At 48.5% G+C, this 25,293-nt stretch overlaps 1 protein-coding gene across 2 annotated transcripts in view; it reads left to right on the forward strand.

Annotated features, from left to right (window-relative positions):
* Positions 1-25,293, forward strand: part of LOC141052038 (cytochrome P450 2A6-like) — a 257,099-nt gene that overhangs the window by 116,682 nt on the left and 115,124 nt on the right. For both annotated transcript variants that reach the window (XM_073549218.1, XM_073549217.1), the window contains exon 3: positions 21,221-21,370. In XM_073549218.1, the coding sequence (XP_073405319.1) occupies positions 21,221-21,370 (150 nt within the window). The remainder of the gene's footprint in view (positions 1-21,220; positions 21,371-25,293) is intronic.

Below are 25,293 nucleotides of genomic sequence, written 5' to 3' on the forward strand. Positions count from 1 at the left end.
TGCATTAAAAGAGGCATAGATGCTCATGAGGAGAACATAATTTTACCTCTATATAAGTCACTAGTGCGACCACACTTAGAATATTGTGTACAGTTCTGGTCTCCGGTGTATAAGAAAGACATAGCCGAACTGGAGCGGGTGCAGAGAAGAGCGACCAAGGTTATTAGGGAACTAGGGGGTCTGCAATACCAAGACAGGTTATTACACTTGGGGTTATTTAGTTTGGAAAATCGAAGGCTTAGGGGTGATCTTATTACAATGTATAAATATATGCGGGGACAATACCAAGACCTTTCTAATGATCTTTTTACTCTTAGACGGGGACAAGGGGGCATCCTCTACGTCTGGAGGAAAGGTTTAAGCATACTCACAGATGCGGATTCTTTACTGTAAGGCTAAGTGCACACGTTGCAGAAAATTTCTGCACAAAAACCTGAATCCCTTCCCAGAAACCGCACCTATTTTTCCGCGGCGGTTTTGATGCGTTTTTGATGCGTTTTTGATGCGTTTTTTACCGCAGCGGTTTCTAAAAGCATGGGAGAAGCCTAAACCGCGGAAAAAAACGCAAAATTAATGTGCATGCTGCGGTTTTTACCGCGATGCGGTTTTTTCGCGGTAAAAAACGTATCAATGTGCACAAAAAGTGCAAAATGCATAGAAATGACTGTGCATCTTATTTTTAGCGGTTTTATAGTGAAAACCGCGGTAAAAACCGCTAAATAAACGCTGTGTGTGAACACAGCCTTAGAGCAGTGAGACTATGGAACTCTCTGCCATATGATGTTGTAATGAGTGATTCCCTACTAAAATTTAAGAATGGACTGGATGCCTTTCTTGGAAAGTATAATATTACAGGGTATATACACTAGTTACCTTAATATTGCGTTGATCCAGGGAGCTACTCTGATTGCCGTATGTGGAGTTGGGAAGGAATTTTTTTCCCCAATGTGAAGCTTACTGTTGCCACATGGGGTTTTTTTTTGCCTTCCTCTGGATCAACATGTTAGGGCAAGTTAGGATAGGATATGGGTTGAACTAGATGGACTTAAAGTCTCCCTTCAACCTTAATAACTATGTTACTATGTTACTATGTTACTTCCTCTGGTTTCTGCTGCAGGACCGTCAGCATCCCTACAAACTCGGAGACCGGAATCCGGACCATGCGCTCCAGCTAGGAGTGAGCCTTAACTCTGCTCATCCTCCAGCTCCCCTTCTCACGTCCACACACTTCCCCTTCCCGTCACAGACTGCCCTAACTTCCCTCCTCCCGACCACAGAGAGCAGCTCCTCAGCAGTCAGGTTCAGAGGTCTCCCTGCTGGCCTGGAGTGGGAACTGTGTTGTGTGTTGGTTTAACTGCTAGAGAGATCCTTCGTTGCTCCCAAGCATGACATCACACTCCCTTGGAGGAAGGTAGTGCCACTGTGGAGACCGTACTCCTGGGGGCGCCACAAGTGCACTGATGCCCAGCCACTGCTAGATGATTCTGCTGGTACATTGACCCAGACCACTACATTCCCCTCGCACTCTACACAGCCAGAATCTGACCCTGATGAAACTCAGGTTCCCCTTCCCGCATACTATACCACCTTACATGGTGACAAAGAGGAAGATGCAGATGAAAGTGCAGGTTCCTTGAGCAGGTGGGGGGGCATACTCATGGGCGACGGCACTGGCACAGGGCCCCTCATAGTACGCAAAAGTGTCTCTGCTGCCGGTGGGAGGGCCCACCCGGAGGGCCCACCCGCTGTCAGACACACCGGTGTACTATGAGGGGCCCTGTGCCAGTGCTGTCGCCAAAGAGTGGGCCGCCCCTGCTTGCTCAGGATCACAGCACTTGCAAAGTTGAAATACTTACCTCTCCCTGCTCCACCGCCGTGACGTCTTCCACGTTTCCTGACAGTGACATTCCGGTCAGAAAGTGCGATGACATCATGTTTGTACGCCCTCTGCCTAAACAGTCCAAGTGCAGAGAGATGGAAGATGGGGATGACAAGGAGTCCAGAGTACAGGGATTACCAAGCGAGTAGACTTATTTAATTGTTTTAAAGGTTGGGAGCAATTTTTGGGGAGCACTATACTCTGGAGAATGATATATGGGGCCCACCATACACTGGAGCATTCCAAAGGTGGACATCAGACACTGGAGCAGCATTTACAGGGCCCATTATACACTGGAGCATTTGAAATGGGGCCCATTATATATGGAGCATTATTTGGTCCCATAAGACACTGGAGCATCATCCATGGGGCCCATTATATACTGGAGCATAGTAAATGGGGCAGATTATATATGGAGCATTATTTGGACCAATCGTACACTAGAGCATCATCCGTGAGGCCCATCATATGCCGGAGCTTTCCAAATGGGGGACATCAGACACTGGAGCAGCATTTACAGGGGCCATTATACACTGGAGCATTAGAAATGGGGCCCATTATATATGGAGCATTATTTGGGCCCATAAGACAGTGGAGCTTCATCAATGGGGACCAACATATACTGTAGCATTATGTGGAGCTCATCATATACTGTATCGAACATTATATGGGACCAATGATTCTGTATGGAGAAATATATGGGCCTCATTACTCTGTATGGCGCACTATGTGTTGGCCATAATACTGTATGGAGTAATATACTGTCTGTTTTTGGAGCTATTGGAGAATTTAAAATGGATATCAGTCATGTGATGTAGGAAGTGAAGTATTTTTCATTGTACTATACCGCTATTTCTCTGCCGTATCAGAGGATCATGAATTGTGGCATGTGTTAAAGGAGCCCAGTGACACTCTTTGGCCCAGGGCCCACGAAAATCTGGAGCCAGCCCTACCCCCCCTACAACTTTAGTCAAATAACCCCCAGTTTTCAATGCCTAATTATTATTATAAAGAAAATTAAGGTTGACAAGCTTAAGCAATAAGAATTGATGTTTTTGGCATTAAAATGGGCACTGTAGGTGTGTTTCCTGTCCTCCACTCACTGCCGACTTTTGTTCCCCATTCACTTGCATTGGGTTTCGTGTTTCAGTCGGCCTTCGACTTTTCACGATAATCGGCCGATTGCGTTCGACTCGACTTTTGCGAAAGTCGGGTGGTCCGGACCCGACTCGACCCGATAAAAGGGAAAGTCGCTCATCTCTAAAGGTTAGTAATTGTACTTGGTATATCTTGATTTTTCCAAAGCGTTTGATACCATGCCACACAAGAGGTTGGTACACAAAATGAGAATGCTGGGTCTGGGGGAAAATGTGTGTAAATGGGTAAGTAACTGGCTTAGTGATAGAAAGCAGAGGGTGGTTATAAATGGTATATTCTCTAAGTGAGTCGCTGTGACCAGTTGGGGTACCGCAGGGGTCGGTGTTGGGACCTATTCTCCTCAACATATTTATTAACGATCTGGTAGAAGGTTTACTCAGTAAAATATTGATATTTGCAGATGATGATACAAAACTATGTAAAGCAGTCAATACAAGAGAAGATAGTATAGACCTGAATAAGTTGGAAACTTGGGCCGGAAGGTGGCAGATGGGGTTTAACAATGATAAACGTAAGGTTTCACACATGAGAAGAAGGAATCAATATCACCATTACACTCTGAACAGGAAACCATGGGGTAAATCTGACATGGAGAATGACTTGGGGATCCTAGTTAATGATAAACTTACCTGAAGCAGCCAGTGCCAGGCAGCGGCTGCCAAGGCAAACAGGATCATGGGGTGCATTACAAGAGGTCTGGGTACTCATGATGAGAGCATTATACTGCCTCTGTACAAATCCCTGATTAGACCGCACATGGAGTACTGTGTACAGTTATGGGCATCGGTGCTCAGGAAGGATATAATGGAACTAGAGTGTGTACAAAGGTAGAGAGAAGCAGGGTAGGGAAGATATTAGTGAGCTAAAAGACTTGGTAGAAAGCTCAGTAGAATCTTTCTGTCTCCCTCTGTTTTCTCACTCTGCTCCTCATTATTCCTCTCCTTCACATTTCCATGTAGAGCAGTGTCGGATTGGGGTGCCAAGGGCACACCAGTAATATTGACTTTGGGGGCCCACTTTTCACCTGCACACAAATATTACACTAACCTGATTCACAAATGTACCTATATCTCTATATAATAATAAACTCGGTTGTTTGGTTATTGAATGATGAGATGCTGCTTTTTTCTATACAGTGTGAATCAAGTGAATTATGATTAGTGTTGAGCGATTCCACCCGATATTGAAAAATATCGGATCGGATTGGATCGGCCGATATCAAAAAATTATCGGGTATCGCCGATTCCGATCCCGGAAGTCCCATTCAAGTCAATGGAACAGAAATATCGGAATTAAAAAAAAAACTTTCTTTCCTTGTAGTTTAATTCTACATGAAGAAAAACAACTAAGAATAATGTAGAATGTATTGGGGGAGGTGGAGGAGACATTAAAGGCATAGAGGTTTAGCCCAATCAAATGGAATAACAGGAATAAATTATTTTTTTAAAGATGTTCGGAGTTACAAAGATATTGACTATGTTAACCTTTGGTATATTTTGTTAGATATGTAAGTTTCGCTACTTCCATGCTCTTCACCTTCTTTTTTACTTCTCCAACACTTTCTCCTTCATCATCCTCAGCAGCAGCATCTTTTTCCCTCAACTTCTTCTTCACCTTATTCATCTTCTTCTTCTTCACCTTCTTCCTATTATTCTTTTTTTTACATTCTTCATCTTCTTCCTATTATTCTTTTTTTGTACATCCTTCATATTCTTCTTATTCATCTTCTTCCTATTCTTCTTCTTCATCATATTCTTATTTGTGACAGGCATTCCAGTAGTTGTTATCTATAAAAGTTTGAAGATTACACCTTCCATTCTGCCTGTCACAAAAGATTTACAACAGGATTTGTCCGTGTTCAGTTTGGCCTGCAGCAGTAGGCATTTTCCAGGGGCACCACGAGGAGGAACGGACTCACCCCCATACACTGCTTAGTCTTCTTCTGCTTATAATTTAGATAATATCTTTTGCTCTGATTTTTAGTCTTATGCTTAATGTTCTTATGCTTTTGGTCCTTCTGCTTTTTGTTCTTCTGCTTCTTGGCCTTCTGTCTATTGTTCTGCATCTTGGTGGTTGTCTTCATGTTCTTTGTCCTCTTGGTCATCTTCTTCAGGGTCATCTTTTTGGTCTTCTTCGGTGTGGTCTTCAGGGTCGTCGTCTTTAGGGTCATCGTCAGGGAGATCCAGAGTGAGAACCAAAAACCATTTCCACAAGCGCGAACTTTGAAAAGTAGCAGAAGGTACAAGAAGGCTGAGGAACTGCTGAGAACCAGCTGATGGTACTGGAACCCGGGCAGCAGAATGAACAAGAGCCAATGGCACAACCGTGGACCAGCTGACGGTGCTGGAACACGGTTACTAAGCAGGAGGTACCTGTGCTATAAAGCACTACCAAGGACCAGCAGACGTTGCTGGAACTCGGATACCGAGAAGGAGGCACCTAGGCCAAAGGCACTGCCGAGAACCAGCTGACGGTGCTGGAACCCAGATGGGTAGCAGAAGCAACAAGAATCAATGGAACTACCGAGAACCAGCTGACAGTGCTGGTACCCAGAGTGGCAGCAGAAGGAACAAGAGCCAATGGCACAACCGTGGACCAGCTGACGGTGCTGGAACACGGTTACTAAGCAGGAGGTACCTGTGCTTCAAAGCACTACCAAGGACCAGCAGACGTTGCTGGAACTCGGATACCGAGAAGGAGGCACCTAGGCCAAAGGCACTGCCGAGAACCAGCTGACGGTACTGGAACCCAGATGGGTAGCAGAAGCTACCCCTGAAAAACAACGTTGCAAGGCCGCGAGCCGGCCGCAGTTACCGAAACCCACAGTCCTACAGCGGGTGCTTGTCCTATTGGCACTACGGATCAAGCCTTTATTACCAGAAGCCGCAGCCCACATAGGAAGCACCTAAACTGTAGGCACCATAGACTCGGCTAACCCAACCTCAACACGAAAGGAGAACGTATTGGTGGCAAAGTGACGTTTACACTACCCGGAAACAGCAGGCGTGCTGAAACCTGGTTGGGCAGGAGGGAGTACCCGTGCCAAAGACACTGGCGAGGACCAGCTGACGGTGCAGGAACCCAGATGGGTAGCAAAAGCTACAAGAGCCAATGGAACTACTGAGAACCAGCTGACGGTGCTGGTACCCAGAGTGGCAAGAGAATGAACAAGAGCCAATGGCAAAACCGTGGACCAGCTGACGGTGCTGGAACATGGTTACTAAGCAGGAGGTACCTGTGCTGTAAAGCACTACCAAGGACCAGCAGATGTTGCTGGAACTCGGATGCCGAGAGGGAGGCACCTAGGCCAAAGGCACTGCCGAGAACCAGCTGACGGTGCTGGAACCCGGATGGGTAGCAGAAGCTACAAGAGTCAATGGAACTACCGAGAACCAGCTGATGGTGCTGGTACCCAGAGTGGCAGCAGAAGGAACAAGAGCCAATGGCACAACCGTGGACCAGCTGACGGTGCTGGAACACGGTTACTAAGCAGGAGGTACCTGTGCTACAAAGCACTACCAAGGACCGGCAGACGTTGCTGGAACTTGGATACCGAGAAGGAGGCACCTAGGCCAAAGGCACTGCCGAGAACCAGCTGACGGTGCTGGAATCTGGATGGGTAGCAGAAGCTACAAGAGTCAATGGAACTACCGAGAACCAGCTGACGGTGCAGGTACCCAGAGTGGCAGCAGAAGGAACAAGAGCCAATGGCACAACTGTGGACCAGCTGACGGTGCTGGAATGGGGTTACTAAGCAGGAGGTACCTGTGCTAGAAAGCACTACCAAGGACTAGCAGACGTTACTGGAACTTGGATACCAAGAAGGAGGCACCTAGGCCAAAGGCACTGCCGAGAACCAGCTGACGGTGCTGGGACCCTGATGGGTAGCAGAAGCTACAAGAGTCAATGGAACTACCGAGAACCAGCTGACAGTGCTGGTACCCAGAGTGGCAGCAGAAGGAACAAGAGCCAATGGCACAACCGTGGACCAGCTGACGGTGCTGGAACACGGTTACTAAGCAGGAGGTACCTGTGCTACAAAGCACTACCAAGGACCAGCAGACGTTGCTGGAACTCGGATACCGAGAAGGAGGCACCTAGGCCAAAGGCACTGCCGAGAACCAGCTGACGGTGCTGGAATCCGGATGGGTAGCAGAAGCTACAAGAGTCAATGGAACTACCGAGAACCAGCTGACGGTGCTGGTACCCAGAGTGGCAGCAGAAGGAACAAGAGCCAATGGCACAACCGTGGACCAGCTGACGGTGCTGGAACACGGTTACTAAGCAGGAGGTAACTGTGCTACAAAGCACTACCAAGGACCAGCAGACGTTGCTGGAACTCTGTTACCGAGAAGGAGGCACCTAGGCCAAAGGCACTGCCGAGAACCAGCTGACGGTACTGGAACCTGGATGGGTAGCAGAAGCTACCCCTGAAAAACAACGTTGCAAGGCCGCGAGCCGGCCACAGTTACCGAAACCCACAGTCCTACAGGGGGTGCTTGTCCTATTGGCACTACAGAACCAGCCTTTATTACCAGAACCCGCAGCCCACATAGGAAGTACCTAAACTGCAGGCACCATAGACTCGGCTAACCCGACCGCAACACGACTGGACAACATTTTGGTGGCAAAGTGATGTTGACACTCCCCGGAAACAGCAGGCGTGCTGGAACCAGGATGGGCAGGAGGAAGTACCCGTGCCAAAGACACTTCTGAGCAGCAGCTGGCGATGTTGGAGCCCAGGGTCAATCAGGGTGTAGGCTGAGGCCTAATTTCATCCTGTTTAATATCGGTTGTAGACTACTACAGATTTTAACCGTGCTCCAATTAGGCCTCTGGCTCCAGTGTCTCTAGCATTTTCCCTGGCCTCCAACACCGCAAGTTGCTGCTCAAAAGTGCGGTCTGCGCAATCAACACTTGTTCCTGTGTTACTGGGGTTCTGTAACGTCAGTTGATCCCCTGATGTGTGTCCGGCAATGTCTTCTGCTCTGTCCACATTCCCACTACTAGTAGTGGGAATGTAGACAGAGCAGGAGACATTGCCGGACACACATCAGAGGATCTACTGACGTTACTGAGCACCAGAAGCACAGGAACAAGTGTTGATTGTGCAGACCGCACTTTTGAGCAGCAACTGGCGGTGTTGGAGGCAAGGGTAAATACTAGAGACACTGGAGCCAGAGGCCTAATTGGAGCACAGTTAAAAATCAGTAGTAGTCTGAATGTGGAGGGAGCAGTAGACTTTGCCGTACACACAGCAGGGGAGCAGCTGGCGTTACTGCACCCCACTAACACTGGAGCATGTGTTTTTCTCTGTGTACACGGCACTTCTGAGCAACAACTGGCTGTGTTGAAACCCAGGGTGAATCATGGTGTAGGCTGAGGCCTACTTGTAGCAAGTTGAAAAGCTGATGTTGTGTGATTTTGGAGGGAGCAGGAGACTTTGCTGAACACACAGCAGAAGAGCAGCTGGCATTACTGCATCCCACTAACACTGGAACATGTGTTTTTCTCTGTGTACATGGCACTTCTGAGCAACAACTGGCTGTGTTGAAGCCCAGGGTGAATCATGGTGTAGGCTGAGGCCTACTTGGAGCAAGTTGAAAAGCTGATGTAGTGTGATTTTGGAAGGAGAAGGAGACTTTGCCGTACACACAGCAGGGGAGCAGCTGGCGTTACTGCACCCCACTAACACTGGAGTATGTGTTTTTCTCTGTGTACACGGCACTTCTGAGCATCAACTGGCTGTTTTGAAGCCCAGGGTGAATCATGGTGTGGGCTGAGGCCTACTTGGAGCAAGTGTAAAATGTGATGTCATTTGAATGTGGAGGGAGCAGTAGACTTTGCCGTACACACAGCAGGGGAGCAGCTGGCGTTACTGCACCCCACTAACACTGGAACGTGTTTTTCTCTGTGTACACGGCACTTATGAGCAACTACTGGCTGTGTTGAAGCCCAGGGTGAATCATGGTGTAGGCTAAGGCCTACTTGGAGCAAGTTGAAAATATGATCTAGTTTGAATGTGGAGGCAACAGGAGATATTGTCGTCCACACAGCAGGGGAGCAGCTGGCATTACTGAACCCCACTAACACAGGAGCTAGTGTTTTTTTCTGTGCGGACGGCACTTCCGAGCAACAACTGGTGATGTTGGAGCCCAGGATCAATCATGGAGCAGTCTGAGGCCTACTTGGAGGGAGTAGAAAATAAGATGTAGTGTGAATTTGGAGGCAGCCGGAGACTTTGTCGCCCACACAGCAGGGGAGCAGCTGGCGTTACTGAACCCCACTAACACAGGAGCTACTGTTTTTCTCTGTGCGGACGGCACTTCCGAGCAACAACTGGCGATGTTGGAGCCCAGGATCAATCCTGGAGCAGGCTGAGGCCTACTTGGAGCAAGTTGAAAATATGATTTAGTTTGAATGTGGAGGCAGCAGGAGATATTGTCATCCACACAGCAAGGGAGCAGCTGGCATTACTGAACCCCACTAACACAGGAGCTAGTGTTTTTTTCTGTGCGGACGGCACTTCCGAGCAACAACTGGCGATGTTGGAGCCCAGGATCAATCATGGAGCAGTCTGAGGCCTACTTGGAGGGAGTAGAAAATAAGATGTAGTGTGAATTTGGAGGCAGCCGGAGACTTTGTCGCCCACACAGCAGGGGAGCAGCTGGCGTTACTGAACCCCACTAACACAGGAGCTACTGTTTTTCTCTGTGCGGACGGCACTTCCGAGCAACAACTGGCGATGTTGGAGCCCAGGATCAATCCTGGAGCAGGCTGAGGCCTACTTGGAGCAAGTTGAAAATATGATTTAGTTTGAATGTGGAGGCAGCAGGAGATATTGTCGTCCACACAGCAAGGGAGCAGCTGGCATTCCTGAACCCCACTAACACAGGAGCTAGTGTTTTTTTCTGTGCGGACGGCACTTCCGAGCAACAACTGGCGATGTTGGAACCCAGGATCAATCATGGAGCAGGCTGAGGCCTACTTGGAGCAAGTTGAAAATATGATCTAGTTTGAATGTGGAGGCAGCAGGAGATATTGTCGTCCACACAGCAGGGGAGCAGCTGGCGTTACTGAACCCCACTAACACAGGATCTAGTGTGTTTTTCTCTGTGAAGACGGCACTTCTGAACACCAACTGGCATTGTTGGAGCCCAGGATCAAGCATGCAGCAGGCGGAGGCCAGCTTGCAGCAAGTTTTATATAGGTTGTAGACTACTACTGATTGTAACCGTGTAGTAGGGGGCCGGGCTAGGGGGGTGGACCACTGCTTACCAGACGAGGCAAAGATGAGACGAGACAGCTTCCACTTTTAACAGTTCCGGATTTATTTGTCGTCCTCCTGACGACCACCAAACACACACTGCAGCTTCTTTACACCACTGTATCGCCAGGCCCGGGTACATATTCTTCAGCTCCAGTCACAGTAACGCACCTCGCGGATCTTTCACTGGGGGCTGTCCTAGACCAATCTACCCCCAGCGCTTTATCTGCCCGAGGTCGTCTTCCAATCGGTACCCCCGGGGCCTCGTCTGTCTTGCGGTACATCGAGTCAGGGTCTCCCCCCCTGGCTGCCTCTTCTCCTTTCCTGTCCTGCAGTCCGTCGGGTCAGGGCCACCCTCCTGACTGTCTCTCCTTGGTCCGTCCCCCTGGCCGAGCTCTTCTCACTTTCTCCGTCTTCTGAGCTCCTCCTGGGACTAAAACTCTCCTGGAGCCCCGCCTTCTTCTATTTATCCTCTCTCTCACAGGGGAATTTCCCACCCGGGCTCCTATTTCCCCGCCCCCCATGACTAAGCGGATTCCTAAGCTGATGTTAAGTCCTGTACTACTCTCCCCTGCCATCTTGTGGTCATTTCACGGTACTGCACTCCCTTTTCTGTCTTTCCCTGCTGTTACCTTTCTAACCTGTCAATCTCTGTCACTAGTGCACAAACCGTCCCCTCTTTCTACCAGACACGTCTGTCCGTCAAGTCACCTTCCCCACACTCCTCCACCCTTTGTCCATTGTCGTCCCGACAATCGTACGTCCTACCTATGTCATTCTGAATCTTATCCACAGTCTGTTGTCGGACCGGTCGTTGGGCCACACCCGCCACAGGGACCGAACTAAACCGGGAGCACCATGCTCCGAGCAGCCTACTGCTACCCACCAGCGCGCACGCCACGTGACAACTTCTTTCGGGTTGGCGAAGTCCACCCGGACTACTCTACAGCGTGTACCTCCCACTGCTCTCCCCTTCCACTACCTTCAACCATTTCTTTCTTTTTGGGGTGTCCGTGGTGTCGGGGATCTGACTTGGGACCACTGTCTGGTTCGATATCTCTCATCTCCTCGTTCTTCATTAAAAGAGTCATGGTCGGCGTCTTCGTCACAACTACCTCGTACCCGGAACCTGTTACATAGATTTTTTGTTAAACACACTACTTATTACCGTATATATGATTACCACTATTCTAATAACAATAGGAGGTACTCAACCGGAGTACCCCTTTTCTCTTTCTCTTTTTTTTTTCTTTAACTCCTTCGTTAAACACATTATTTTCAAACATAAAATGGAACTACTCCCCCTCCCTTTAACATTAGCACTTTTTCCCACATCCCCGCTGTATCAGGAGAAAACAGTAAACCTTTTCCTCAACTTTGGACACATAACTGTCCTCTCTAGGCCTGCACAACGGTGCAACGAAATCACAACAGTCCAGGCCATCTCCTGACGGCGAATGTTGCGCCAGTCCAGCAGGGGAACCCCACAGCCGTGAGGTTCCCGGGATGTCTCGACTGTTCCCGAGCCCTGAGTGTTCTTTTTGCCCAGGGCTCAGGGGCCATCTCCCTCCTGAGAGATGAGTCAAAAGGGGTAGAAGGGGCCGAAAGTGGTTCCATGGCGCGCGTTCCGCGCCAGTTCTCTGCTTGAGAACCAGCAGCCCACCACCGGTGGTGGCATGAACGCTCTCATTTCTGTCGACGTGGTGGCTTCGCTCTGTCCGGCCCCCAGCTCCTGCAGCTCCAACCGCAGGTGAGGGACCGGGGTCGTGGACCAATGAGAAGCGGAGCGGCGAAGCTGGGGCCTGCTAGCGTGATTAGCAGACGGCTCCGCAGAGGCAGCAGCGTCCGATGACCCGGCCGAAGCCGCAATCTGGAACAGGGCTGGAGCAGCCACAGACCTTGATGGGCAGGCCGCAGCCGCGGTATGGCGTGCGGCAGAGGCGACTGCGGACATCGGTGAGCAGGCCGCAGCTGGAACCATGAGCGAGGCAGAAGCGGCCGCGGGTGCTGCTGGGTAGGCCGTGGCCGGCACCGCAAATGTACCAGCGGCGGCTGCAGAACAGGCCGCAGAACAGGCCGCAGCCAAGGCCGAGGATGGAATAACAGCGGCTGTCAGCAAGGAGGCCGCGGTGACAAATGGCCCAGCATATGTGGCGGACTGGAGCATGGTCGCGGCAGCGGCAGGCCGAGACAGGTAGGCCGCTGCCGGGGGGGTGAAGTGCGGCAGGGCTGGTCGCTAGTCTGCTCCGCGCCGGCGACGCGGGACGGGGAGCCGCCGGACGCGGCGGCTTGGGGTCATTGACGAGGGCGTTGGTTGGCCCTGCGGGGGCCGCAGGGTCTCCGGGAGCATGGAGTGGGGGAACAGGACCTGCCTGCGGAGCAGCCGCCCAAGCCGGGGGGAATGCTCACCTGCCCTGGTGCCGCAGCTCTGTCCAGGCTGTCCCATCGTTCTCCCAGGGATCGGTGTGGGGAGTCGCTGTTCTCCGCGGCTCCTCCACAGCCCCCGGTCCTGTCATTGGAGGTCCGCTGTTGTTCTTCATCCCGCCGTCCGGCAGGACCAGCCTCCAGGCCCGATAGCTCCGCAGAGGGGGTTGGTAACAGTTCCCCCAGCGGCAGCACCGAGTAGTCCAATTCAGCGCCAACCTCCTCCTGCCTGGCGGTCACCAGCGCTGGAGAGGCACAGTGCCTTTTTCGGGTTTTCCTCTGGTGATCCCAAACACAGCCCCAATTGGTATTCCACGCGGGCTCCATCTTGCGAAGTTTCTTTCCCGGTCCGGATCCTCTGATGGCAGCGATGATCCGGAACAAAGTCTCCAATTTATAATCCACAGGTCAAAGATTTGTAATCCACAGGTGTTTGTAATCCACAGGCACTTGTAATCCACAGAGGAACAGTCCAAGTCCTTCTAGGTTTCTTCAAACGCAGGCCTGCCGCGGAAGGTGTCGTATTAGCGGCGGCGATCCTGCCGACTACGCCAAATGTAGTAGGGGGCCGGGCTAGGGGGGTGGGCCACTGCTTACCAGACGAGGCAAAGATGAGACGGAGACAGCTTCCACTTGTAACAGTTCCGGATTTATTTGTCGTCCTGACGACCACCAAACACGCATCGCAGCTTCTTTACACCACTGTATCGCCAGGCCCGGGTACATATTCTTCAGCTCCAGTCGCAGTAACGCACCTCGCAGATCTTTCACTGGGGGCTGTCCTACACCAATCTACCCCCTTCACCTGCCCGAGGTCATCTTCCAATCGGTAACCCCGGGGCCTCGTCTGTCTTGCGGTACGTCGAGTCAGGGTCTTCCCCCCTGGCTGCCTCTTCTCCTTGCCTGTCCTGCAGTCCGTCGGGTCAGGGCCACCCCCCTGACTGTCTCTCCTTGGTCCGTCCCCCTGGCCGAGCTCTTCTCACTCTCTCCGTCTTCTTCTGAGCTCCTCCCGGGACTAAAACTCTCCTGGAGCCCCGCCTTCTTCTATTTATCCCCTCTCTCACAGGGGAATTTCCCACCCGGGCTCCTATTTCCCCGCCCCTCATGACTAAGCGGATTCCTAAGCCCTAAGCTGATGTTATGTCCTGTGCTACTCTCCCCTGCCATCTTGTGGTCATTTCACGGTACTGCACTCCCTTTTCAGTCTTTGCCTGCTGTTACCTTTCTAACCTGTCAATCTCTGTCACTAGTGCACAAACCGTCCCCTCCTTCTACCAGTCACGTCTGTCCGTCAAGTCACCTTCCCCACAACCGTGCTCCACTATAGCCTCTGGCTCCACTGTCTCTAGTATTTCCCCTGGCCTCCAACCCCGCCAGTTACTGCTCTGAAGTGGCGTCTGCACTATCCACACGTGTTCCTGAGTTACTGGGGCTCAGTCACATGAGTTGATCCCCTGATGTGTGTCCAGCAAGGTCTCCTGCTCTGTCCACATTCCCACTACTAGTAATGGGAATGTGGACAGAGCAGGAGACATTGCCGGACACACATCAGGGGATCAACTGACGTGACTGAGCCCCAGTAACACAGGAACAAGTGTGGATTGTGCAGAGACGCCACTTCAGAGCAGCAACTGGCGGGGTTGGAGGCCAGGGGAAAAACTAGAGACAGCGGAGCCAGAGGCCTAAGTGGAGCATGGTTAAAAATCAGTAGTAGTTTGAATGTGGATGGAGCAGGAGACTTTGCCATCCACACAGCAGGGGAGCAGCTGGTGTTACTGAACCCCACTAATACAGGAGCTAGTGTTTTTCTCTGTGAAGACGGCACTTCTGAACACCAACTGGCGTTGTTGGAACCAGGATCAAGCATGGAGCAGGCTGAGGCCTGATGTGTTTTGAATATGGAGGCAGCAGGAGACTTTGTCATCCTCACAGCAGGGGAATAGTTGACGTTACTGAACCCCACTAACACAGGAGCTAGCGTGTTTTTCTCTGTGAAGACGGCACTTCTGAACACAAACTGGCATTGTTGGAGCCCAGGATCAAGCATGGAGCAGGCTGAGGCCTGATGTGTTTTGAATATGGAGACAGCAGGAGATATTGCCGTCCACACAGCAGGGGAACAGCAGATGCTACTGAACCCCACTAACACAGGAGCTAGTGTGTTTTTCTCTGTGAAGACGGCACTTCTGAACACAAACTGGCATTGTTGGAGCCCAGGATCAAGCATGGAGCAGGCTGAGGCCTGATGTGTTTTGAATATGGAGACAGCAGGAGATATTGCCGTCCACACAGCAGGGGAACAGCAGACGTTACTGAACCCCACTAACACAGGAGCTAGTGTTTTTCTCTGTGCAGACAGCACTTCCGAGCGACAACTGGCTGTGTTGAAGCCCAGGATCAATCATTCAGCAGGCGGAAGCCAACTTGCAGCAACTTTGATATAGGTTGTAGACTAGTACTGATTGTAACCGTGCTCCACTATGGCCTCTGGCTCCACTGTCTCTAGTATTTCCCTGGCCTCCAACCCTGCCAGTTACTGCTCTGAAGTGGCGTCTGCACAATCCACACTTGTTCCTGTGTTACTGGGGCTGTCAGGTCAGTTGATCCCCTGATGTGTGTCCAGCAAGGTCTCCTGCTCTGTCCACATTCCCACTACTAGTAATGTTACTGGTCCATGCATCGGTGGTCAGGTGGACCTTGCTACTGATGACGTTTAGTAGCGAATGTTTTGTGCTACAGGCAACCAAGTCTGCCCCCTCCCTCTCCCTCCTGGTTTGGCCGTTCGGGGAATCACTTCCTCAGAGCTGCTCCCACCACCTTCCTGTTCCTCACGCCATGATGGGTCAAGGACCTCATCATCTACACTCCCCTCTTCAAACACCTGCTTCTCCTGGGTTGACTCGCCAGCACCGTATGCTCCAGAAAGTGGCACCTGAGTCTCATCATCTGATGCGTTCTGAGGTGTGCTGACCATAGGCACTGGCCCACCTGCCTCTTCAGATTCAGAGGGACAAAGAAGTTGCGCATCACTGCATACTCCCTCGTCTTCACATTGTTGAATGCTGCTTGGCTTTCCCCCTCTTTCCAAGCCAACAGATTCAGAGAACAGAAGTAGAGACTGTGATGGCTCCTGTCCAGGGCTCTCTGACTGCCTGGGCACTTTGGCAGGTGGTGAGGAGACAGATGGTTGCTCTTCAGTGCTCTGACCCTGAGAGGACGTGGAAGTCATTGAAGTCAATGCGTTAGCTGCCATCCATCCGACAACGGCTTCAATTTGTTCCTCCCGCAGCAGTGGGGTACGGCGTGGTCCTACAAAGCTGCGCATAAAGGACTGTTGCCTGCTAAAACTGGGGGATGCTGACTCACTGGTGCCCGCAGCAGGCACAGAATCCCCACGTCCTCTCTCTGCAGAATCCCCACGTCCTCTCCCTGCTGAGACTCCACGCCCACGTGCCTTACTCCCTTCCTTCTTCATCTTGGTAGACTGATAAAGATAGGCAGAAAAGTACAAAGGGAGGGGCTTAGTGAGCTTATTCCTGAACAGCTGGCAACAAGTATAAGAAACACTAATTCTATGAAGTGTGTGTGTGGACTACACTTTAATAGGAGCTAATGTGGACTACACAACTGTCAAATGGAGTGTTTGGTGAACTTTATTTTGCTTTGTTTTTTTGAAAAAAAACTAAAAGGATGTGACCAAAGATTTGAAAGCGATAGTATCACTAACTTTTTGGAGCTATTACAATGCAGGAAGGTAACCTACAATGCAAAAGATGAGGCTTCAAAAAATAGGGTAATACTAATCTGGCTGCAGCTGAAGGGCACAAGCCAGAAAAAAGGCTCCTCTATTTACTCCTATATAGTGTTTGCAACCAACCAATGTAGATGGATACGGATGGATGCACACTAATAGGAGAATAAAAAATGAGCTGCAATAAAAGAAAAATATGTGTGAGGCAGTGACGCACGCTGAGCGGCCTACAAAAAGACGTAGCTGCAGGACACACTACTCAGCATGAGCTGCACTCACATACAGTCAGAGACCTCTCAGACAGCCGTGAACAGTGCAGATAAGAGGGCACTAGCACTGAAAGGCTGCAGAGAGGGTCCGCTGTCTACTTCTATAGTGTTTGCAACCACCGTATATGGATACGGATGGATGCACACTAATAGGAGAATAAAAAATGAGCTGCAATAAAAGAAAAATATGTGTGAGGCAGTGACGCACGCTGAGCGGCCTACAACCAGACGTAGCTGAAGGACACACTACTCAGCGTGAGTTGCACTCACACACAGTCAGAGACCTCTCAGACAGCCGTGAACAGTGCAGCTAAGTGCGCACTAGCACTGAAAGACTGCAGAGAGGCTCCGCTGTCAACTCCTATAGTGGTTGCAACCTACGTATATGATACGGATGGATGCACACTAATAGGAGAATGAAAACTGAGCAGCAAAAAAAGAAAAATATGTATGAGGCAGTGACACGCTGAGCGTCCTACAACCAGACGTGGCTGCAGGACACACTACTCAGCGTGAGCTGCACTCACACAGACCTTGCAGACAGATGTGAACACTGCTGCAAGGCAAAAGAAAGCTACAGTGGTGGATTATGTAGCCTGGGTAAAGCACACTATGATTGTGAAAATCGCTATCTCTAACTGTCCCTCACAGTCTTGAACAGCAGCCTGTCCCTATCTGAATTCACAGCAGAGTGAACCAGAAATGGCGGCTACGGCGGCTTATATAGTGCATCATGACATCATTTCAGCAGCCAATCACAGCCATGCCATTAGTTAACATGCCTACATGCCTAACAGTATGTGTCCACACTTCTGAGGATTGTCATTGGCTGAATCAAATCAAACTGGCTCATAGCATAATGGGAACTTCCGATTCCGGTATTCGATATGCTAAAAGTATCGGAACTCAGTATCGGAATTCCGATACAGTGATTATCGGCCAATACCCGATACTTGTGGTATCGGAATGCTCAACACTAATTATGATAAGTACTGCCCATACAATAAGGTTGGAGGCCCGGATCTGCACAGGGGCCCACCGGGAGATTTCCCTGTTCCCCTATGGGTCAGTCCGAGCCTGATGTAGAGTACAATAGACTGTGTCACCTACCACCACAGAATGCTGGATGCCCTTGATCTCTTGAGTAAGACAGTGAAGCAATTTTTCTAAGTTGATGAAAAATTAAGAAAATAGGTGGAAGAAGAAAAAGGGGCTCATAAGCGGAGAAAGAAACTGCTTTCTATGATACAGTATATGTAGGAAAGTTTCTTATGTACACTAGTACTATAGATTTTTGCAAAGATATTTAAACGTACAGATTCCGATTTAGGCCCTTAATTTGGATTTACGCTATTCCCGAATTTTGTGCGTACTTGTGCATTCTTCGAATAAATTGCACCAAATATTTGGCGCATAATATATGTGTAGAAAAAGGGCAGTATGAAATGACCGTTGATCGCTAAATAAAGGAAAAATACACCATTATAATGTTACTGGTCAAATCCTTAAATCTGTTAGATATAAAAAAAATGGGTCACAAATAAATGGTAATAAGTCTACAAGATTTGCCCATAAAAGGTGCAAATATGCTATACAAAAAAAATACATACATATATGTGTATATATATATATATATACAGTATATATACAGTATATATATATATATATATATATATGTATACTAGCGCCAGGGCGGGCTAATATATCCCAAAAGATAGCATGTATGTGAGCAAAAAAACTGCAGGCAAATAATAGAAAATACCAGCGCTATACATAAAGTGCATGTGCAATATTAAGGACATGTAATATAAAAATGTCCTACCATGTTATATAAATACATGCCAAATACAGCATGCATAAGGACAATAAAGTGCATGTACAATAAATCAAGTATACACAGTATAAAGCATGTCACATGACAACCTGCAATGGAGATCTCATATAGGAATAATATATGCTGCTGGCATAAGTGCGGAGAGAACAAGGAAATGTATTTAGACTGTTGCTGCCTCACACCAATAAACAGATAAGGATAAGGCGACCCCAAGGATCGTGGTTTCATCAGTTTTCATCTCTGTTTCCATTTCCAGCTATGTCATAATTCCATCCTTCTGACACCAAGATCCTTGTCATTTTCCTTTTTTGCTTAATGCTTTCTGGATGTCTTTGGCCAGAGGTATATCTAGGCTTTCCCGGCACCCAGGAGAAGAATTCAGTTTGGTGCCCTCCACCCCTCTCAACCCAACATCATGTCTGTAGATTTCCATCTTCTCCGGTCTTCTGCTACACATCTCTACATGATGCCCTCAAAAATAGAAGTGTCGTTATAATGCTCCTGAATAAAAATATCTGCTCTATGCTGAACCCTTGAATAAATAATTGTCCACTATATTCCCATATTACTCACTATACAGTGGGGGAAAAAGTATTTAGTCAGCCACCAATTGTGCAAGTTCACCCACTTAAAAAGATGAGAGAGACCTGTAATTGACATCATAGGTAGACCACAACTATGAGAGTCAAAATGAGAAAACAAATCCAGAAAATCACCTTGCCTGATTTTAAGTGAGAGAACTAAGGCCTGTTTCACACTTCCGTTTTTGTGTCCGCCAAACGGATCCGTTTCCGTTTTTTTGACGGAAACTGATGCAAACGGATCCGTTTTTTTAAAAACGGATCCGTTTTTTTGACGGATCCGCGGTAACCGTAATGGAAGTCTATGGGACAAAAAAAACGGATCCTGCAAAAAATGGCGGATCCGTTTTTTTACGGAAAACAACGGATTTTGACGGATTTGAAAAAACGGAAGTGTGAAACAGGCCTTACACAATTGGTGGCTGACTAAATCCTTTTTTCCCACTGTATTCCCTGCACAAAAAATGACCCACACACTGTCCGTTTAATAGTACCTGCTCTCCACACTGATTTTTCCTATTCATACTGGCCCCCTATTCAAACTACTCTCACACTTGGAACACTTTATAGGGCCTAGTCTCTAAACTATGCCCACTCTTCAAACTGTCCCCCCTGGCTGTGCCCTTACACTGTTCCTCATTGCTATCCCCCAAACTACTCAGTCTCTATTCTGTGCTTACTCACACTTCTCTCCCCCATACTGTCTCCTCACACTATTTCCTCAATAGTCTACTCACACATTTCCCCCTCCCTCCTCATACTGTCTCCTCTCACATCTTCCTACTAACCATACTGTCTTCTTATGTATGTTTCCCCTCGCTCTCCATACACCCCCCTCACACATCCCCCAACTCTCCATACTGTTTCCGTGCCCATCCCATCATCCTTGCTTCCCACACTGTGTCTGCATACATTCCCCACTCACAGCTTATACTGTGTCTGCACCCATCCCCCATTCACCATACTGTGTTCTGCACCCATCCCCCACTCATCATACTGTGCCTGCACCCATCCCCTCACTCACCATACTGTGTCTGCACCCATCCCTTCCCCATACTATGTCTGCACCCATTCCCTCCTCTACTGTGTCTGCACACATCCCCTTCCTTGCTCTCCATACTGTATCTGCACCCATCCCCTTATTGTATTTGCACTTCTCTCCACCCTTAGTGTGTCCACATACATTCCCCCTTCACTTCCCATACTGTGTGCTCACATATCCGCCACATTCTGTGTCAGCTCCAATATCAAAACTCAACTTACTGTGTCTGCACTTATCTCCCCTAATACTGTTTCCTCATACATTTCCCCCGCTACTCATATGTCTGACACCATCCGTTTTTTCATACATGCCCCTTCCTCCTTCCTTGCTCCTCATACTGTCTTCAAATTTCTCCCACTCCCCATATTGTGTCTGCACTTGTCCTTTCCTTGATTTCCAAACAGTGTCTTCAGCACCGCGGGAGCATTACCACCAATCTTGTTTGCTCCTTTGCAGCGTTGTAGAGTGACATCAGCAGCATGATCACATGAACTGATCACAGTGCTGACATTGCCCTGACATGGCGGTCAGAACTTCAATTGTACTAGCTTCTGAAAGAATTCTTTAGCTGTTATATGCTTACTGGATAACAGCCCTCCTTCTAGACTGAGAATATACAACATATCTTTAATGATAGGGCTAATTGCTACCCTTTTTTACTGGGGCATATAAGGACTCTATATCCAATTTCTTCTTATCTATTGTGCTTCCATCAGCAAAATAAATTATTTTCATGTAACTGAAATCAAGAATATCTGTTAAAAAAAAACTTTTTTGTGTCACTTGTTACCAAGTATTGATGCATTGTGATTGTTTGATACAAGCTGCATATGGATTGGGTACCATGTATCAGTTGTCAGGTTCCCTTTAAAACAAAGTGTTGTCTGCATCTATATTTCCTCTTGTTGTAATTAAGAAATTGTACATAGTCCAAGAAAAGCTAACAAATACCATATGTTGCTTCTATTTACATCAGTCTTGTAGCAGAACTGATATTCTACGTGTTCCCTTGTAGGCATCAGTCTGAGCAATGGCGAAAGGTGGAAAGTCATCCGGACGTTTGCTGTGAAGACATTGAAGAGCTTCGGATTTGGGAAGAAAAGTATAGAGTCCAAAATTCAAACAGAAGCACAATGCATTGTCGAGGAATTTAGGAATTCTAACGGTAAGATGAGCACAATTCCCAAAATTTAGAACACAAAATTTGGGACATTTAGGTCCTGCTCCCCAAAAACGACTTCCAAAAAAAAAAAAAACTTGGTTTTGTTAAAACTCATTGTTCTTGCAGTCCTAGGATTGTCATGGGAAAATTGAGACTGTTGACAACTTTGTAAGATGTCCTGCAGTAAACTGATATCTAGACCTGAGCTCTTGTAGAAATATGAAAGACTACAGCACCTCTTAGTGGAAAGAATATGAACGGTACAGGTTCAGCAAATACTTATAAGTAGAGTTGAGCGAAATGGGTCTGCCAAATGCAGAATCATCGACTTTTGCTAAAGTCGGGTTTCACTGATCGAAACCCGACCATGGCGTGAGGTCGGCCATGAGGTCGCCGACTTGAGCGCCAAAGTCGCGTTTCCCACCATCCTTCCAGCGCCTATTTTCAGCCAATCATGAAGGACGCACACTGTGGGCAACACGATTACATCGGCAGCGGCCCCCATCATGTTAGAGAAGGGCATGCAAGTGATTGGCTGGATTTGTGTGGCATCACAGTGCCTTTAAAAGGCCGTGACCACCGTCCGCCATTTTAGTTCTGCCGATCTTATCATAGAGAGAGGTTACTGCTGATCATTCTCAATGGGGAGAGTGTTTAGGCAGGGAAAAAGTAAAAAAAAATTGCTTGCGCTGATAGCGAATGTCACTGTAAAACACATCTGTATAGTGTGCAGTGACAGGGGAGGCTATATTTGTGTGCAGCTGCTCTGTTGGTGATTAGGCGGCCTTATAAGGCTCCCTGATAGCTGCATTGCTGTTTGCACACTGCTATGCAGACTGCCTTTTTAAAAGCAAAAATCCTTTTATTCCTTTTTTTCTGCACAGTAGATACTGAGCGTACATTTTTTCACACACCGTATAGAGGTGTACGCTCCTCACACACTACCGTGTACCGGCTGGTATCACGGACAAATACATGCTATATGTGTGTGACTCCGTAAAAAAATACACGGAGATTAACCTTTTTTTTTATACATACACCGTATAGAGGTGTCCGATTGTCAAACAGTATCGGATATCTGGTGTTCTTTTTACTGTCACATCTACACAGAGTCAGCTTGTGTGTGTGACACTCCATAAATACATATATGGACATTTCCATTTCTTTACACCGTATTGAGCAGTCCGATTGTCAAACAGTATCGGATATCTGGTGTTCTTATTACTGTCACATCTACACAGAGTCAGCGTGTGTGTGTGACATTCCATAAATACATATACGGAGATTGACAGTTTCACCAACAACGTATACAGCTGTACACCTCTGATACAGTACCGTATATCTGCTTGTTGGATTACAGTGAAATACATACTGGGTGAGCGTCTGTGAGTCACAAAATATATACGGAGATTTCACATCTTACATACACCTTACACAGCTGTACGCTACTCATACAGTACCATTTCTCTGCTGGTATTTTTGGTACATTTTCCCAAACATGAGGAAGTCTGGTGGAAGAGGCCACGGATGTGGGAGGGGGGGCACAGCTGGTACTGATGGTGGTGGTGGTGGTGCATCGGCTGGTTCTGGCAAAAGCACAATAGCAGCTAAGGCAGGAGGTGTTGAGCCTGCGTCATGGTCTGGCACAAGAAGGCCTTTAAGGTTCCCTTTTCTGGGAGTAGGTAAACCGCTTTTAAAGCCGGAGCATCAGGAACAGGTTTTGGCTTACATTGCCGAAACAGCCTCCAGCTCTATTGCCTCCTCTTCTGAAGTTACAAAAACTGCAAGCACAGAGTCGTCAGTGCAGGCCTCTGGTCAGGAACAACACCTTTTGTTGTATCCTTCACCCACACCAAAAGTGAAGGATGCTGAAGCACACACTTCAGATTACTCCATGGAGCACTTTTCACATACCATTTCTGGGTTATCAAGTCAAATCCTTAATTCCCCAGTCCAAGATGAATCTGACATGGAGTGCACTGATGCACAGCCACTGCTAGACGAATCTGCTGGTACATTCACCCACAGCACTACATTGTCCTCGCAGTCTACTGAGCCCTAATCAGACCCTGATGAAACTCAGATGCCCCTTCCCGCATACTATACCACCTTACACAGTGACACAGAGGAAGGTACAGAGGAAGGCGCAGATGACATTGAAGACGAGGTCATGGATGACCCAGTTGTTGACCCGGATTGGCATCTATTAGGGGAAGAGGGTGCTTTTGACAATAGGTCAGAACAGGAGAAGGATCCGCAGCAGGCATCGTCATCGCAGCAGCGGTTATCCAGCAGGCCCGTAGCTGTCAAAAAACTTGGCAATAAAACTAAAAGAGTTGCAGGACAGCTTGACCAGACGGTCAAATTAGCACAGCGTGCAAGCCCTGAAAATTTGTACCACAGTAGGAAGAGTGCAGTGTGGCAGTTTTTTGAACAAAATCCTAATGATGACGCAAAGGTTATGTGTAAGAAGTGCCGAAGGACCTTTAGCAGAGGGAAAAATCTAAGAAATTTGAATACCAGTTGCATGCTTAGACATTTAACCAACATGCACTTGCAAGCGTGGACGGACTACAAAAGCTCAGGTAGCACATGTGCACCTGCTCCGACTCAAGTAAGCCGGCAACGCTCCATCGCTTCCCCCACTGTAAGGCCACCGCTAAGCACACCACCATCAAGAAATGTTGAGGTGTTGTTGCTAGGCCAAACCAGTCACGCAAACACAATATTTTCGCGAGGAATTACTGAATCTAGGCCATCAACACCCTCACCATCACCAACCCCTTCTAAGTCCGTCATGTCCAATGCTAGATCCCCCATATGCAGCTCACAAGTCCTGCTCACCCTACCAGACACTCTGACTAGAACAAGAAAGTACTCATCCTCTCATCCATGTACACTGGCTCTGAACGCCTACATTGCCAAACTGATCTCATTAGAGATGATGCCCTTCCATTTGCTAGAAAGCGAAGCTCATGGCCTACGCTGTCCCACGCTATGACCTACTTAGTCGGCACTTCTTTTCTCAAAAAGCCATCCCTGCCCTCCACCAGCATGTGAAAGACCGCATTGTCCATGCACTGAAACAATCAGTGAGTGGAAAGGTGCACCTCACAACAGATGCATAGACCAGTAGGCATGGTCAGGGCCATTACATGTCCATCACTGCGCACTGGGTTAATTTGGTGGATGCAGGCTCCACAGGGGACAGCAGCAGTGGAACATTGCTGCCTAGCCCACAGTATAGGAAACAGTTGGGTGTAGGCGTTCGACCCTCCTCCTCCTCCAGAAGCGAAAGCTCGTCGACAGAACGCAGTCGCACGAGCACTCCATCCACATCTGTCAATGTTGCACATGAGGTGTTCCACTATCGAACAACTAGTGGTAAGCGGCAGCAGGCTGTTTTAAAAATGATGTCTTTGGGCGACAGTATACACACCGCGGAGGTACTGGCCGAGTACTTGCATCGACAACCTGAGTCATGGCTGGGCAGTCTACATCTTGAGCCAGGCAAGGTAGTCAGTGATAATGGGTGGAATTTTGTGGCAGCCACGGCCCTTTCAAAACTCACACACATACCTTGCCTGGCTCACACCTTGAACCTGGTGGTGCAGTGCTTCCTAAATAATTATCCAGAGTTAACAGCACTGCTCCATAAGGTGTGAAGACTGTGCTCTCACATCCGTCGCTCAAACGTCCACTCTAGTCATATGCAGAAGCTGCAGCGATCGCTCAACCTCCCCAAGCACCGCCTAATCATAGACGTTGCTACAAGATGGAGTGCCACCATGCACATGGTTGAGAGGCTGTGCGAACAGAGGCAGGCTGTAATGCATTTATGGGAGGATACAAGGGCAGGCAGTTTAAGGGCAGACAAGGAATTGTCGGGTGCGCAGTGGTCAAAGCTGAAAGACCTCTGTAAAGTC

The sequence above is a fragment of the Dendrobates tinctorius genome, unplaced genomic scaffold, assembly GCF_039654945.1.
Source record: "Dendrobates tinctorius isolate UK_male_01 unplaced genomic scaffold, ASM3965494v1 ptg000158l, whole genome shotgun sequence".
NCBI classification, from domain to species: Eukaryota; Metazoa; Chordata; class Amphibia; order Anura; family Dendrobatidae; genus Dendrobates; species Dendrobates tinctorius.